The 15,488-nt window shown below is 41.5% G+C and overlaps 1 protein-coding gene across 3 annotated transcripts in view; it reads right to left on the bottom strand.

Moving 5' to 3' along the window:
* Nucleotides 1-14,059, bottom strand: part of LOC107755180 (WAP four-disulfide core domain protein 18-like) — a 19,820-nt gene extending 5,761 nt beyond the window's left edge. Inside the window, exons 1-4 of one of the 3 annotated variants that reach the window (XM_016571889.1) lie at nucleotides 13,849-14,059; nucleotides 13,475-13,606; nucleotides 13,115-13,255; nucleotides 12,338-12,593 (exon numbers count right to left, since the gene is read on the bottom strand). In XM_016571889.1, coding sequence (XP_016427375.1) covers nucleotides 12,439-12,593; nucleotides 13,115-13,255; nucleotides 13,475-13,606; nucleotides 13,849-13,942 — 522 coding nt within the window. In that variant the 5' untranslated portion in view covers nucleotides 13,943-14,059 and the 3' untranslated portion in view covers nucleotides 12,338-12,438. Of the gene's footprint in view, nucleotides 1-12,337; nucleotides 12,646-13,114; nucleotides 13,256-13,474; nucleotides 13,607-13,848 lie in introns of those variants that run through there. The other 2 variants (XM_016571891.1, XM_016571890.1) reach the window with 2 other exon arrangements.
* Nucleotides 14,060-15,488: the final 1,429 nt, after the last annotated feature.

Raw genomic sequence — 15,488 nt, forward strand, 5'->3', positions numbered from 1 at the left:
GGCTAAGTGTTTCAATTCTTGTCGGCGTGATTGTGGCCCAATGCCGGCAGTTTTGGCAGCCGGACTCAGGCCAGTGTATTTGGGCCAATTCTGGGGCGTCATCCATCCCATGTCCATGCCGACTCTGGCAACTGCAGCCGGGCCGAGTTATTTCATCCGGTCTGCCGGATCTGGGCCATTATCGGGCCAAACCGTTTTGGCTACCTGGGGAATGTCAGGCACAACCACTTCTGTCATAAGGCCACAGAAGATTCCTTTGCGCTCTTCTGTTTTGATTTCTGGTGGTTGTATGAGGCGGGTGGTAGGCCATCTGATTCAGACTCAAGTAAGAATGATGATCCTTGGCTCCATCTGTTGGGCACTGATAGTTCAGAAAGAGTTTTACCCCGGGAGAGGTCATCTGCTGGATTACTACTGGAATCTATATATCGCCAGGTACATTCATCTGTCAGCTCTTGAATTTCAGCTATCCTGGTGCCAACAAACACCTTGAATCGTTATGATTCAGATTTGAGCCAGGCTAGAACAGTGGTGGAATCTGTCCATAGTGTCACTGTATTGATCTGAAGGGTGAGCTCAGTATGCAAGAGTTTGGCTAATTGGGCACAATTCAGGGCAGCACACAGCTCTAGTCAGGGAATGGTCAGACGTCGTTTTGGGGCAACCTTGGACCTTGCTAGTAAAAAGACTAACTAAATATGACCATTGTCATCCTCCATACGCAAATAGGCAACAGATCCATAGGATTGCTCAGATGTGTCGCAAAAGATATGAATCTGTTTAGTGTTGTGAGAATGATCAATATATGAGGCTGTGACACAGCGGGGTAGTGAGATACTTGCCAACGTAGGCAATTCTGCCTCCCGTTCCCTCCAGGATCACAAAAGTTCAGCAGGCTGATTTGGGTCATTCCAGTCTCACTGCTCACACCATAATCTCTGAACTAAAATCTTGGCTCGTGTGGTCAATGGGGGTATAAAGCCCAAGGGGTCGTACTGGGTTGTAAGAACTCTGTAAATGTGTTGAAGGGTACATGGTCCAGGCTTAACAGGACAGGTATTATACCCAAGGAGGTCTGAATTGCAGTGCCACCTCAAACCTAGTGCAGATTCTTGCAAATCAGTATGATCTTGAGATAGCCACAATTCTGTACTGGTGGGTCTCACTTCTGTCGGCAGGTGGTCCACCACGTTTGGGTCATTACTTGCCCACTGGCGAAGTTCAAAACCACCACTGGCAAAGAGGGTGCTGAGTTTGTCTACAAGCTGCCTTGCCTCTTGAGGGGATAAGAGGCTCTTCAAGCAATTGTCCACATAAAAATTCCTTTCTACAGTGATATTATCATCAGGAGTGCTATGTTCCATAACACGTCTCTGGACAGCATGAATGGCACAACATGGACTACAAGTAGTGCTGAAAGGTAGCACTTGCCATTCATAAATGTCCAGTGGTTTAGATCTGTCCAAGTCTCGCCAAATAAAGCTGAGAAGATGCCGGTCTTCTGGGAGGAGACGGATCTAATGGAACATCCCTTTAATATCACTGCTTATTGCCACTGGGTGTTCACGAAAGCGTAGGAATACACTTTACAGGGATGGGCCTAAGGCTGGTCCTGGCATTAAATAGTTGTTCAGGTTATGGCCTTCAAAGTCAAATGAACAGTTAAAAACCACTTGGTTCTTACCATTGTGCTGTACAATGTGGTGAGGGATGAACCATGACTCGCTCTGTGAATTAACTGTTTCAGGTGGGAGTTTGACAACATAGCCCGAGGTCTCTACTTTCTTTATCTCCTGTTGGTAGGTGGCGCTTTGATGGGGTCTTTTTCTAGGTGTTTCTCTCTGTTCCTAAGGTTAGAAAGCACTGCCTCCATGGGCGCTTGAAGAATGGGCATATCCTTCTTACACAAGAGAGGAGTGCCATAACGACTCTCGCTATCAATCATTACTGATTGCTAATCATTACTAAATTCAGATGGTAAATAGATAATCACCATGTCTATAATGAAACCATTATATTTAAAAACATGATATTAATCATATCATATAATAAAATACAATTTGTTGTTACTACTGTAAATTTATATTAAATTATTATGGGATCTCCTTCAGTGCTTTCAGAATCTTTACTTTTTATTTTGTTTTTGTATTTTAAAATATATTTTTATATTAACATTTTAATGACAGTATATTTATTGAACATTTATCAAAATAAGCAGAAAATAGCCTAGTACTGTTACGGGCAAACAAGACGTGAGACATGCGTAACCATTCGCAAGCTTTATTTAGGGACGTGGTCAAAACAGGCGAGGGTCAGACGATGGCAAACAGATATATTGAGGGCAAGACACAAGAATAGAACAAAGTCCAAACAGGGTAATCCAAAGGGTAAATCCGAAACACAGGCGATGGGTAAACCGTATCCAAACAGGGCGACACGAAGGGGTAATCCAAAATACACAGGCAGTGATCAAACAGAGAAAACAGACAAGGCAAGACTAAGCTAAGACTAGTAAACTTAAAGCAGGCTCTGTAACGTAGCTATCACTGACTAGCGATATGTGCATACAATACTCGGCGTTGATGGTGGTGTGAGACTGATTTATATAGTGTGTGTTATTGGTAGCAGCTGTGTGTGATTGGTTTCAGGTGAGCTTGTGATTAGTGCAATGGAGCATGGGAAATGTAGTCCAGGGTGATGTGTAACAGTCTGTGTAGTGTGAGAGTCCATGTGGAGAGCGGGTGACCTTTGGTGGTGAGTGAACGGAAGTTTATAGACCGGATTCGTGACAAGTACAAACTTTGCTAAAGTGATTGTTTTGAACAAGTATTAACTTAGACATTATTAAAAAAAACAAGAAAAAAACATTATTTAGCTAAATTATTTATCAATACTGTGTGCCTTTTACCCCGTGATTGTGAAACACGAAATACCTCACTTACATGATTTTATGGTGAAATTGTTATTTTTTATGTTAATCAGGTCAATTTTGATCAAGAACAATGCACTGTGGCTTTAATCCAGCGTAAGCGACGCAGGAAAAATAGACTCGGTGCCGAAACGATCGTGGCACTGCCACTTCTGCTCTGCTCCTGCTATGCGCTGCCGCGCCACCTCTGCATGCGGTGTGAATGCTCTAATCTGTTAACATGTGGGGCTGAAAAAAATATGCACTGCTTACGCTCTAAGTCCTCTGCCTGGCCTGTGAGTCCCAGCTTCCTGGCTACTGATGGTAATAGTATAGTCCGTTCAGAACCATCATCGAGTACAGTGTAAGTATCTAGGCTCTGCCCCTTATGCTTCAGAATGACTCTGACCACTTTCAGGAGGACGGTGCTGTATCCTTGAGGGCGGTCTAGGTAAAGCATTTTGGTAGTACCATTGGCTTTCCATTACACAAATGGCAGGGTTTCTTTAGTCTTAATCCAGTCAATCACTTGGGATTTGGTTAGGGACTGGAATGTGGGGCTTTGACTCAGGTAATGTTTTTTACTGTCTCAATATGGACAGAAGGCAGAGCTTTTACCTTGACTCTTGGTTGACACTGGTGGAACTGAGGCAGATGGTTCATTTGAGCCATGGAGGATTGTAGTCTGTCTAGTCTTGGCTTTAGTCTCCTTCTGTTGATCCACTCGGGAAAGGGGTCTATCTTTCTGGGGCTTATATCCACCAAAACTCTCTGGATCTTGGCACCAGGATTCAAACTTAAGCTCTTTGTTCTGGAGGGAGCTTGGACAACCGTCGAGCCACATGAGATCCACAATGCAATTCAATGTCTCTTTCAGCTCCTAATGTCTTAAGAAATCCTACTAGGGCTTGTATCTGAAGAGCGAAACGTTCAAAGCCTACAGTGTCGCCAGACTGAACGTCCGATGCATCCATAATGGCAGCAATTTTGCTCAAAGCAAGCTGGTGAGGTCGACCGAACCTTTCAGTAAGAGTTGCTAGGGTATCTGAGTAGGGAGTGGATGAATTTAGAAAGGAATCAGCGATGAGGCGAGCATCTGCTAACTTCAGGTGATCTACCAAAACTTGGTACTTGAATAGCTCTGTAGCTTCATCAGGTAGTAGGTTAGTCAAGGCAAGTTTGAGATGGGCAAATTCACCAGGGCCTCGGCGGGTAAAATCTGGAATGGTTGGCTGTGGACCGCTATAAATGATCTCTTGTCTTGCAGTATTAGCCTGGATCTCTGGAAAGTTAGCTGGTGCAACATGCGGCTGACTGTAGCAAGGAGAAGGAGGTGTGGAGATAACAGAAGCTCTCCTTCCTGTTGTTGTCTGCCTTGTGTCCTGAGTAACTCTATGAGTGTCAACAGTACCTGAGGAAATCTGAGCAGCTACATTATCTGGAGCAAAGGCATTTGTATAAGGCTGCATTGAAGGGCGTGCATGTTGTGCATAGCTGACTGTAGCTGCTTAAGGATCTGGATTCTTAGGTGTAGTAAGGCTCTAGGGGCTGGTGTAGGCACTGGAGACTCTGACTGTCTGCTTGCAACTCTAGGCAAAGGAACTGGAGGGGTTAATACTCTAGGCTGTGGCTGAGGTATAGGAACTGACCTTTGACTTTGCGAATGGTTAATCAGCATCTCCTGCATGCTTTTCTGGATCTCTATAAGTCAGCTGATCTCTTCCCTCATGGATAACTGAGCAGCACAGAGGCGTCTATTCTCTTTTTCCAGATCATGCGCTGCACTTTGGACATCAGGAGGTGAAGAACGTCCATTTCTGTGAAGGCTGTGTCCCTCTCTCTCACTCCAATGATATGTGGTAAGGTACCAAGGCTCTAAAGCCAAACGTGATGATTCTAAAGAATCAGGTGATCCAACAGCCCTTTCTCTTTGATCTTGATAAATACTGGATGCATGTGGATGGGCCATAGGAAGATTTCTGTCATCATACTGTTGGAAGTCATCTGACCCATGTGGTTGTGGTGTTGACTGTGGCAGGAGAACATCAGCTCTAGGCAGCCCAGCATACTGCAACTCGAAATCTTGTAGGTAGGTTGCTTGACCAACTGTACGTCTACATGCATAACATGCATTACAAATCAACAAAAAAGTGCCTTTTGTATTCAAAATACATTAATAACAACTGCAAAAGTAGCAAAACAATTAATTTAAGTTTCAGCATTTTTATGAACAAAACACAACAAGAGCTAAGTCAAAAGTAACATGGTGCAAAATACAGAGCAGCCAAAAGTAGCATGGTGCAAAATACAGAGTGTTTTGTTTATATTTTACAGACAGACCCGAACACAGTCATCCTTTAGCCGTGTCAACACCTTTATTTCTCCTTTGACCTCTGCCCCTGGACACACCCCTTTAAAGCACCCATGCATAACAACACATCTCTCCCCTAAAGAGAATATATATATATATATATATATATATATAGTGAATTGACATAACACTTATTCTTTGATTTCGCATAGTAAGTCTCATCAACAGCAAAAACAATATTCAAATGCAATATAACTTTGAATCACTATTAACTGATTTTACTACCTATTCCCTTTTTACCATAGAAATAAACAGTCCCTTGTAACCCAACTCAACACTTCACATAACTTCAATCAGTCTTTCCGGAGGTTTAACGTTTCTTTTTGGTCTTCGTTCATTCACTGTCTCTGGTACTGTCTCTGCAACCTGCCCATTCTCTGTAACCATCGACTCAGAAGTTGCTGCTGTTGTTGTTGTTGGATCCTGTATCTCGGTCTCAGAGCTTTGCTTAGGACATAAATCAATTCTGTTCCGTCGAAGTGTTGATCCGCCATCCGTCAAAATCTCATAAGACCTTGGAGCCACTTGTTTTTCCACCTTGCCCTGCTGAGACCACATACCTGTATTGTGGTTCCTTATTTTGACGGTGTCTCCAGGTTTCAAGGCTGTCAGTGGTTTCGCTTTTCTGTCATACAGTCTCTTTTGTTTGATTTTTTGTTTCTGTTTAAAGCTTTTCACTTGACTAGTGTGTGGAGTGTCCAGAAGATCCTCTCTAATGGGCAAATTTGTTCGAATTCTTCTACCCATGAGCATCTGAGCTGGGGACAACCCGTTCTCCAGTGGTGCACTTCTGTAGATCATGAGACTTCTATGAAAGTCTTCATTACCAGCATGTGCCTTCCACATGAGTCCTTTCACTATTTTCACGGCATTCTCTGCCAGTCCATTTGATCTGGGGTAATTTGGACCGGATGTATCATGACGAAAACCCCATTCCTCGGAAAACTTCTTAAATTCAACGTGGACTTCATGAAGGCAATGACTGCTTTGCTAGCAGTAGACTGCAGTGTGGCCACCTCTGGATAATTAGAGTAGTAGTCAGTTACCACAATGTGACTCTTCCCATCACAGTCAAATAAATCTGCTCCAACCTTGTAATAAGGTCTACTTGTTACAAGATGTGGAAGAAGAGGCTCTGCCTGCTGTCTGGGCCTGAAGGTTAAACAAAGCTCGCATGTAGCTGTCAATTGCGAAATGTCCAGATTAATCCTGGGCCAGTACATCACTTCCCTTGCTCTCCTTTTGCACTTTTCTTCTCCGAGGGGCCCTTCGTGGATTTTTTTTAGCATTTCTTTCCTTAGGCTCGCCGGGATGACAAATTTACAGCCTTTGAAGATTATGCCATCTACAACCGTAAGCTCTGATCTGCAAGCCCAGTAATCCCTAATTCTAACAGGACAGTCTTTTTTTTTCTTCCGGCCATCCTTCCTGAATAGCTACCTTCAGTTCTTTCATTGTTTCATCCTTCTCCGTCTCCTGTTTTATCTGGTCAGTCCTGTCCGCAGACACTGGGAGCGAGGCTACAACCATGTCCACGTAAGCTTTGATTTCTGTAGCACAGGTTTCTGTTTCCTCTTGTCTATCTACAGCACGAGACAGTGTGTCCGCTGCGAACATGTACTTGCCCGGTGTGTAGATTAAATTTGCATCGTATTTTTGTAGCCTGATGAGCATTCTCTGTATTCTTAGGGGACAATCATTCAGCGACTTGGCCATGATGGGAACCAGTGGTTTATGGTCAGTCTCTACAGTGAATGCTTGTCCGTATACAAATTGATGGAACCTCTCACATGCATATGTAATGGCTAACAATTCTTTCTCTATTTGCTTGTTTCTGTTTCTGTAGCAGATAGCGCTCTGGACGCATAGGCCACTGGCTGCCATACGTCATCATACTGCTGGAGTAACACAGCTCCCACGCCGTACTGTGATGCATCGGCAGAAATTCTTATGCGTCTTTCTGGATCATAGAACTTTAGCACAAGTTCTGCTATCAGAATTTCTTTCAAGGTTGTCCAGCAGGTTTCTTGTTCATGTGACCACATCCATTGGTTTTTTTGTTCCAGTAGACAACGAAGTGGCGCAGACTGTGCAGAAAGCTGTGGTATGAATTTTGCCAGGTATGTAACCATACCAAGAAAGCGTCTGACATCATCTTTGTTCTGTGGTCTCTCCATGTTTTCAATTGCGGTTGTTTTCTTAGGGTCAGGCTTTATGCCCTCCTCCGAGATGACATCTCCTAGAAAGGTTAGTGATTTCATTCCTAATTCACATTTCTCTTTGTTGAGCTTCAGATTGACTTTACGAGTCACTTCAAGTACCTCTCGAAGTCTGGTGTCGTGCTCCTCTTTGGTTGCGCCATAGACTATGATGTCGTCCATCATTGTTTCCACGCCTTTTATGTGTTGGTAGATCATTCTGATGGTTTTGTGATATACCTCTGGAGCTGAAAGTATGCCAAATGGGAACCTCAGAAACCTGTATCTGCCCTCAGGGGTGTTGAAGGTGCAGAGTCTTGATGACGCCTCGTCCAGCTTCATTTGCCAGAATCCTGTAGAAGCGTCCAACTTGCTGAACCATTTTGCCCCTGCAAATTGTGACATGATTTCCTCTCGAGTGGGTAACTTAAAGTGCTCTCTCTTGATGGCCTTATTTAGATCTCTTGGATCCAGACAGATTCGGAGCTGGCCGTTTTTCTTTTCCACTATATGCAATGAGCTCACCCAATCCGTGGGCTCTTCAGTTTTTGCTATCACTCCCAGTTTTTCCATGCGAAGTAGTTCTTCTTTAAGCTTTCCTCTTAAAGCAAAGGGAACCTTTCGACATGCATGAATGACTGGTGCCACTTGGTGGTCAATGTGAATTTTATGTTCCCCTGGGAGGCATCCCAGCCCCTCAAAAATGTCTCTAAATTCATTGAGGAGTGTCTCATTGCTTGTGTCCTTATGCACATTAGCCACAAAGACTTTCTTTACTAAGTCCAGTCGCACACATGTTTTTAAGCCTAAAATTGGCTGTACATCTTTGTTTACAACCAGCATCTGTATTCTGTAGTGTTTCCCTTTGTATAGGACGTTTGCTATGCAGCTGCCTTTCACTGGCACCTCTTCTCCTGTATAGCCTGTGACTTTTATCTTGACTGTGTTTATTTTTGGCTTCTGTCTGAGAGTTTTATATTCTTTCTCTGATATGATATTGACTTGGGCACCTGTGTCCAGTTTAAATGGCACAATTGTACCACTAACTGTTAATGGTACAATTCATTCATCTTTGCTATTGCTGCATACTTTTACTGAATCCACAAAAAATGTCTCTGTGTTTTCTTCCACAGTGTGTACTTTAGTTCCAGTATTTTTTGTTTTGCAGCATTTTGCCTAGTGATTGCATTTGCCACACTTATTGCAAGTTTTTCCGAATGCTGGACACATCCTGGGTTCGTGACGGCTGCCGCACTTTCCACATGCATATTTATTCGAATCTGATCGGATCTTTCTTTGTTTAGACTTACATTGCGGTGGCTTTATGTTTTTGAGAGCGTGCACTGTTCTGTCTTGTTTGTTTAATTCCTTTGCTTGTGCGCGAGTAGTCTCTGCCGCTCTGCATATGCTTACTGCTTTCTCTAGCGTAAGATCTTGCTCTCGCAGCAGTCTCTCTCGTACTGAATTGTCTGGAATGCCACATACTATTTTATCCCTTATCAGAGATTCGCCAAAGTCACAGGTTTTACTCATAGTATGAAGCTCCGCTAAATACTGATCAAAACTTTCGCCCCCTTTTTCTGTTTTGTTTCGGCACAAAGTACTCTTCAAATCAGTCTCTCTCGTACTGAATTGTGTGGAATGCCACATAGTATTTTATCCCTTATCAGAGATTCGCCAAAGTCACAGGTTTTACTCATAGTATGAAGCTCCGCTAAATACTGATCAAAACTTTCGCCCCCTTTTTGGTCGCAAGAGAAGAATTTGTACCTTTCATACGTGACGTTCTGTTTCGGCACAAAGTACTCTTCAAATCGGGCCATGACGTTTTGCAATTTAAACTCATCCTCTGGTATTTGGAAGCTGTTGTAAATGTCAAGCGCATCCTCGCCGATGACATGTAGCAATATAGACGCTTTTCTTTTTTCGTCATCGCCACCTACCCTGCTTGCATCCAAGTAGATGGTGAAACATTGCTTGAATCTCTTCCAATTTTCTGCTAAATTTCCTGTCAGCTGCATACCAGACGGGGTTTGAAACTTATCCATTTCTGCGTTTTCTTTTCTTTCTCGAAACACACTTGCTATCACTGTTTTGTCGCTTGTTACTCCTGTTTTTATTTCTCTCTGATTTCTCCGTTTTCTCTCTTGCACGTCTGGGCTTAATATATCTTCTCTCGCCTCTTTAGACTTTCTTTTTAGTCAATATTTACGAGAGAACCACTTCTGACACCATGTTTTGTTTATATTTTACAGACAGACCCGAACACAGTCATCCTTTAGCCGTGTCGACATCTTTATTTCTCCTTCGACCTCTGCCCCTGGACACACCCCTTTATAGCACCCATGCATAACAACACACAGAGCAGTCTAATGTGAGAAATGGCATTGTCTGTCTTCCATCAGCTGCCTAAACCGTGGCACAAAAGGTGTGGTTGCTAGACGGAGACACTGGCCTAAATGATCATTAGTGAAGCTTTTTGAGTTTTTCACAACATTCATGGCTGAGAATGCCGACTCGCACCGATAGGTCGATCCAAACATGGTAAGAACACAGATGGCTTCTTTCTGTAGGTTGGGGAAATTTTCAACTGTGACCATTTTAGTCCAAAAGGTAACAGTGTCACAGTCCACTTCCCGCAAAGCCACATTTTCCTGCAAGTCAATTAGTTCAGTCTGCAGAGATGCCATGCTTGCCCATGGGAAGATTCTTTTGGTTTCTTATGAAAACTCCTCAACATTCTTGACCAGGAATGGAGATGGAATGCAGAGCAGCACTTGTCTGCCAACATTGAAGCCCTCAAAGCGCTCCCTGAAATTTTCAGCAAGCTTCTCCAAAAACGGAAAGATGGTGATGATGCCATTAGTCTGCTGGAGAAGAGTTGGAAAGTGGATATGTGGCCCTGTGATATCACTCTTAAAAATCTCCAGCCACCTTTCAAAGGAGCGTACTGCTGCCATCAGATCACAGACAGTGTTGCCTTGGCCCTGGAGCCTCAGATTCAGTTCATTTAGATGAGATGTTATGTCCACTAAAAAGGCCACAATCATCAATCACAATCAATGCTGTCATCATTCCTCAGAAAATCCAAGTAATGCCTGGCTTTGACATTCTTCTGCTGGGACAAAAACATCTCCAAATCTTTCCTGATGACCCAAAACCTCTCCAAGACTCTTCCCTTACTCAGCCACCTCACATTGTTATGGAGGAATAAGTGATCATAAGCAGCATTTACCTGGTAAGGGGAAGAAAAAAGATAAAAATAAATAAATACATGATCTTTCTGAGTTGCACAAATATTCATAAAGTGAATACAAACGCCTTGTAAATGTTGTAAATGTAAATGGTTTAAGTCTGTTGTAAGCAGATTTTGATGGCAACTGTTGATACTTCCAAATACATATTTTACATTTCCCCTACATTTTATTTACAATTGAAAATGATTATATACATTTAAAAAAAAAAAAAACTTCTGGTGTGTCTCTATCAGGATCAATGGTGATGAGAATTGGTGTTATGTCTGGAAGGGTTTTAATTCTACCTGTGACAGAAAATTAACCGCGGTTTTACATGAAAATTGTTCTTGTACTAAATTTCCTTAAAATAAATGCCACTTTGTGTGATTTTTATCTGATGTAATCATTATAATAAAAATAATAATTATTACATAATGTATATAATGTAATTTAATAGACATTTTGTATTTATATAGCACATTTCCAAAACCCAAGGACACTTTGTCACGCAAACTTTTAACCATACTGTCCAGTCTTTTTTTTAGAGTGCCATATAACTTACTGTAAACTTACTAATTCTTCAGATGTTTTAAAATTGATCATACGAGTTGTATGACTATAACCATATAGCAAAAATGAGTCAGAAGACTGATGGTGCCTGTCCAGATTGATTAAACTGTTAAAGCATTCCGGTTCATTTGTTAATTTCTCATTTAATTTTAATGTGTAAAAAAATGTTCTCCATGCTCAGGTTTGACTGTAGTGTTAATGCAAAAATTACACTTCAAAACATTTCAGACAACACACATAAACGTCGACAAAAATGGTGTTTGAAAATTTTAAGCATTCAAATCCACAACCTAAAAAGGAAGGAATCATGTCTAAAAACAACTAGAGAATTCACAAGCCTCTTACCCAAAATACAGTTGTCTGCTATACAGGCGTCACACTTCAGTGGTTACACTGAAATTGCTTTTCTTTGCTCATACCAGGTAGAGCTAATCTGCCTTCAAAAATTGGATTTCAAAGTCCTAGTCTCCATTTTAATCTAAAATAAATTCATAAATTGCATTAACGGAAAAATAACTTTAAAAGAAGGGAAAAAGTATCACTTCCATAGGGAAAAAAACATCAGTTGCATAAATATTAACTGGTAACATAGTCCTCTTTTAAAAAAAAATAAAAATTTTTTTGAAAAACTCCATTACACTGATTTCACTGGATTGGGGTAAAAACCAAAAAAAAAAAAATTCAGGTGTCCAGTCACTCTTGACCACAAGGGTGACTGCCAAATGAGAAACACCACAGATAAGTGTAAAAATACCTTTGTGTCATAATTGGAAAGCAATTTAAAAAAATAAATAAATAAAATTATTCACTAAAATTATTAAAATCAGCTTTTAGGCTCTTCACGTTATTACCCTGCATTCATCATCTAATTTGTAGTATCACACTTTTGCTGCCAAGCTCCTGGAGATGGAAACAGGGATCTTGATGCAAAACATTTTGCAGGTGTTTCTCTTGGTAAGGGGGAAACTTGTACTTTCCCCAAGCACCAGTGGCCATTATGTGAAAATGGCCAAACGGATTCATCAAAAAACAAAAAACAAACACAACACACAACAACTTTACCAAGCCATTTATTTGAGGACCACAAACAGGGAAATATTATGCCTTATGAATAAAGAACAGAATTGAAGTCCAGTAGGCCTGTTTGTTACACAGTCAGTCTCTCTGTGATCTTTTCCCATACGGTTCACTGCATGCATGGCCACAGGTGGTTGGGCAACACTTCTTTGTGGCAGGACACTGGCCATCATAGGAACAGCTTTCAGCACACGCTGGAATCTTCTTTGGTTTGGGACACCGACCAGGCTTCACTGCATGGACACAGAGTGTCAGCTTTAGTCGGTCCATGTAGTCGCATTCAGTCTTAAACATACAACACTAAACACTCAGCATTGACAGCAAGTTTTGAATGAATGCATCTTATGCTCACATAAATTTTACCTACAGAGAGTTATATTCCAAGTATTGTTTTATTAATTGTAAAGCCATCCTGCATTTTTAAAAAAAAAATAAAAATAAAAAAAATAATTTAAAAAAGTCCTATGGGATGAATAAGTTAACATACATTTGAAACCAAGAAATTATATATTTTTTTTGTATTATTCACCGACCCAAGTGGTTCTAAAACCTCTCCATGAAGTACCCCCAGCACTGCACATTTTGTACACCTCCCTATATCTGACACACCCACTTCAGGTCTTGCAGTCGCCACTGAGTTGACGAGTTGAATCAGGTGTGATAGATAAGGGAGACATACAAAATATGCAGGGCTGGGGGCACTCCAGGACCGGTTTGAGAACCACTGCACTGACCCAAACAATATAACAGACACCTGTATATGGAGCTGTACAGTAACGTCCACCACATCCACTGCTGCAGCACTTCTCATTGTTCGGACAGTTAGAGTCACTGGTACAGGACTTGGTACACAATTTTCCTCCAGATGTTTGGGGAGGACACTCTCCTGGCTTTGCTGTTATACATGACAAAGCATAAAGACTGAATGCTGAACGTCTCCATTAACATTTAAAGCTTTACATTCAAGTCTTTGCTTAAATTGTACACTTAACACAATGTGCTACTCTCCTGCAATTCTCATTAACTAGCAACTATTGATCCAAAAAAAAATAATAAATTATCTTCAACACTTCTTTTGGAGAATCTCCAGCACCCATTATGAAGTGAAACTCACTGGCAACAGGCGGCACACACACAGGTCCACAGTCAAATCGACAGCATTTGTGTCCTCCAGAGCAGTCTTTATCCGAAGAACATCCTCGACGGGACGGCTCAACCATCAGCTTTGCCGGACAGCAACCAGACACTAGAGGATTCAAGAGGATTGTTAGGAGAGGCCAGGGAGTGCCAGTTCAGCATTTCTGAGTCAGGGGCTTTGCAATGAGTCTCAAACTTTAATACAACTATCCGTTTCAGATAGAAGCAGTTTAGAAACCCACTACTCATCCCTAAACAGTTAATAATTTTGAAAGATAGAACAGCCACTTTTAGAACAGCCAATTTCTGCATTTCTTGGGGCTGTGTAATCAAGTTAACAGACCTTCTCACCTGTGGCTTTACTATGAGTAGCATCTGTTGTGCTCAAGTATCCGGACAGACACAATAAAACCGCAATCAGCAAGCAGTACTCTTGAGCTGTCATCTTCTAGACCTGAGATCTCTCAATGATCTGCTGGAAAACACGCTGAATTAATGCGTCAGGAGGCGAGAACAGCAAGACACACCAAACAAACTACAGTGTTACAACAATAAAAACCTCTGTAAAATAGGGGCTTTTAAAGATCCAGGGAGATCCAGTCTACTCCAACTCTGATTAAACTCACCTGCATGTAGCTTTAGTAATCATGAAGGCCTTGATTAGCTTGTCCAGGTGTGCAACTACACAATTCACCAACACAATGCATTACAAAATATCAATCAAAACATGCTTTACTGAAGTTGAATACTTTGAATTTCATTATGGAAATGAATAAAGATCAACAAAAGTTACTGTGTTGCGCTGCTGCAGCAAAATGGGAAATGCTTCAAAAGCCTTTGATTTCATAAATCAGAGTTGCACCTCATATAAATGTAGCCCATTTCACAGAGTAATGACTGTTATGAGACACAAACAAGCACTCAGTCGTGTTGAAGCAGTGCCCTTTATATTATTTTCCATTCTTGTACTTCCTCATGTGGGATGTAGTGGATGATGAGATCTCAGAGGATTTCTTGTTCTGTCCAAAATACTCAAGAAACTAGCCATCAGGTCCCACCAGATACATTTTGATGGTGGGATCAACCTGCAGTTATGAGAAAATACATGCTGAGTACAGGCTTGTGAGATTATTAGGAATTATTTAAAGATATAGTTCACCCAAAAATGAAGATTCTGTCATCATTTACTCACCCTCAAGTGAGGAATATTGGTAACCAAACAGCTGATAGTAGCCATTGACTTCCATGGTATTTTTTTCCACACTGTGTAAGTCAATGGCTACTATCAGCTGTTTGGTTACCAACATTCTTCAAAATATCTTCTTTTGGGTGAGTAAATGCTGACAGAATTATTTTTTTCGGTGAACTATTCCTTTAATATTAGTCAAGAAAATAACTTTCTTCTGTCAGGTTATTACACAAGCTAAACTACATTATTTTACATTATACATTAAAAGCTCACAATGTAGTCGTTGTCTTCATCTTTTGGGCCCTGGCTATAATACACTCTGTAGTAGGCTCTGGAGACTTGCTCAATCTGGGCAGCTGTGCCTGTCAGACCGATCAGTTTGGGGGAAAACTCTGCATGTGAGATTTTGAAAAACATAAATGACGAGGAATCATATTACAGCATTCGGTGAGTGTAGAGTGATAAAATGATCCCTGCTGACCTTTGACATAGGCTGCCAGTGCTTCTGGTGTGTCTCTATCTGTTACGTATCCGGTCCGACATAGGGGTGCATTATTTAGGATTACTTGTATCATTATTGGGTCATTTAGATTGCTCTAATTGTCAAAGGTTCGACAAGGCGGTATAGGCGTTATCTCAATCAGGTTTGTTGAGTTCTCAGGTTCGGGTTCTTGGTCAGTCTTATCACGTCGGAACATGCGCGGGACAAGGAAATTGTAGTGAGAGGGGAAACGAAAAACACAAAGAGAGACACAAAGGAAAAAACAAAGAGACACAAGGACACCGAATGAGGTGAGACAGC

This window comes from Sinocyclocheilus rhinocerous, unplaced genomic scaffold, assembly GCF_001515625.1.
Source record: "Sinocyclocheilus rhinocerous isolate Xijiao unplaced genomic scaffold, SAMN03320098_v1.1 scaffold3825, whole genome shotgun sequence".
Lineage (NCBI taxonomy): Eukaryota > Metazoa > Chordata > Actinopteri > Cypriniformes > Cyprinidae > Sinocyclocheilus > Sinocyclocheilus rhinocerous.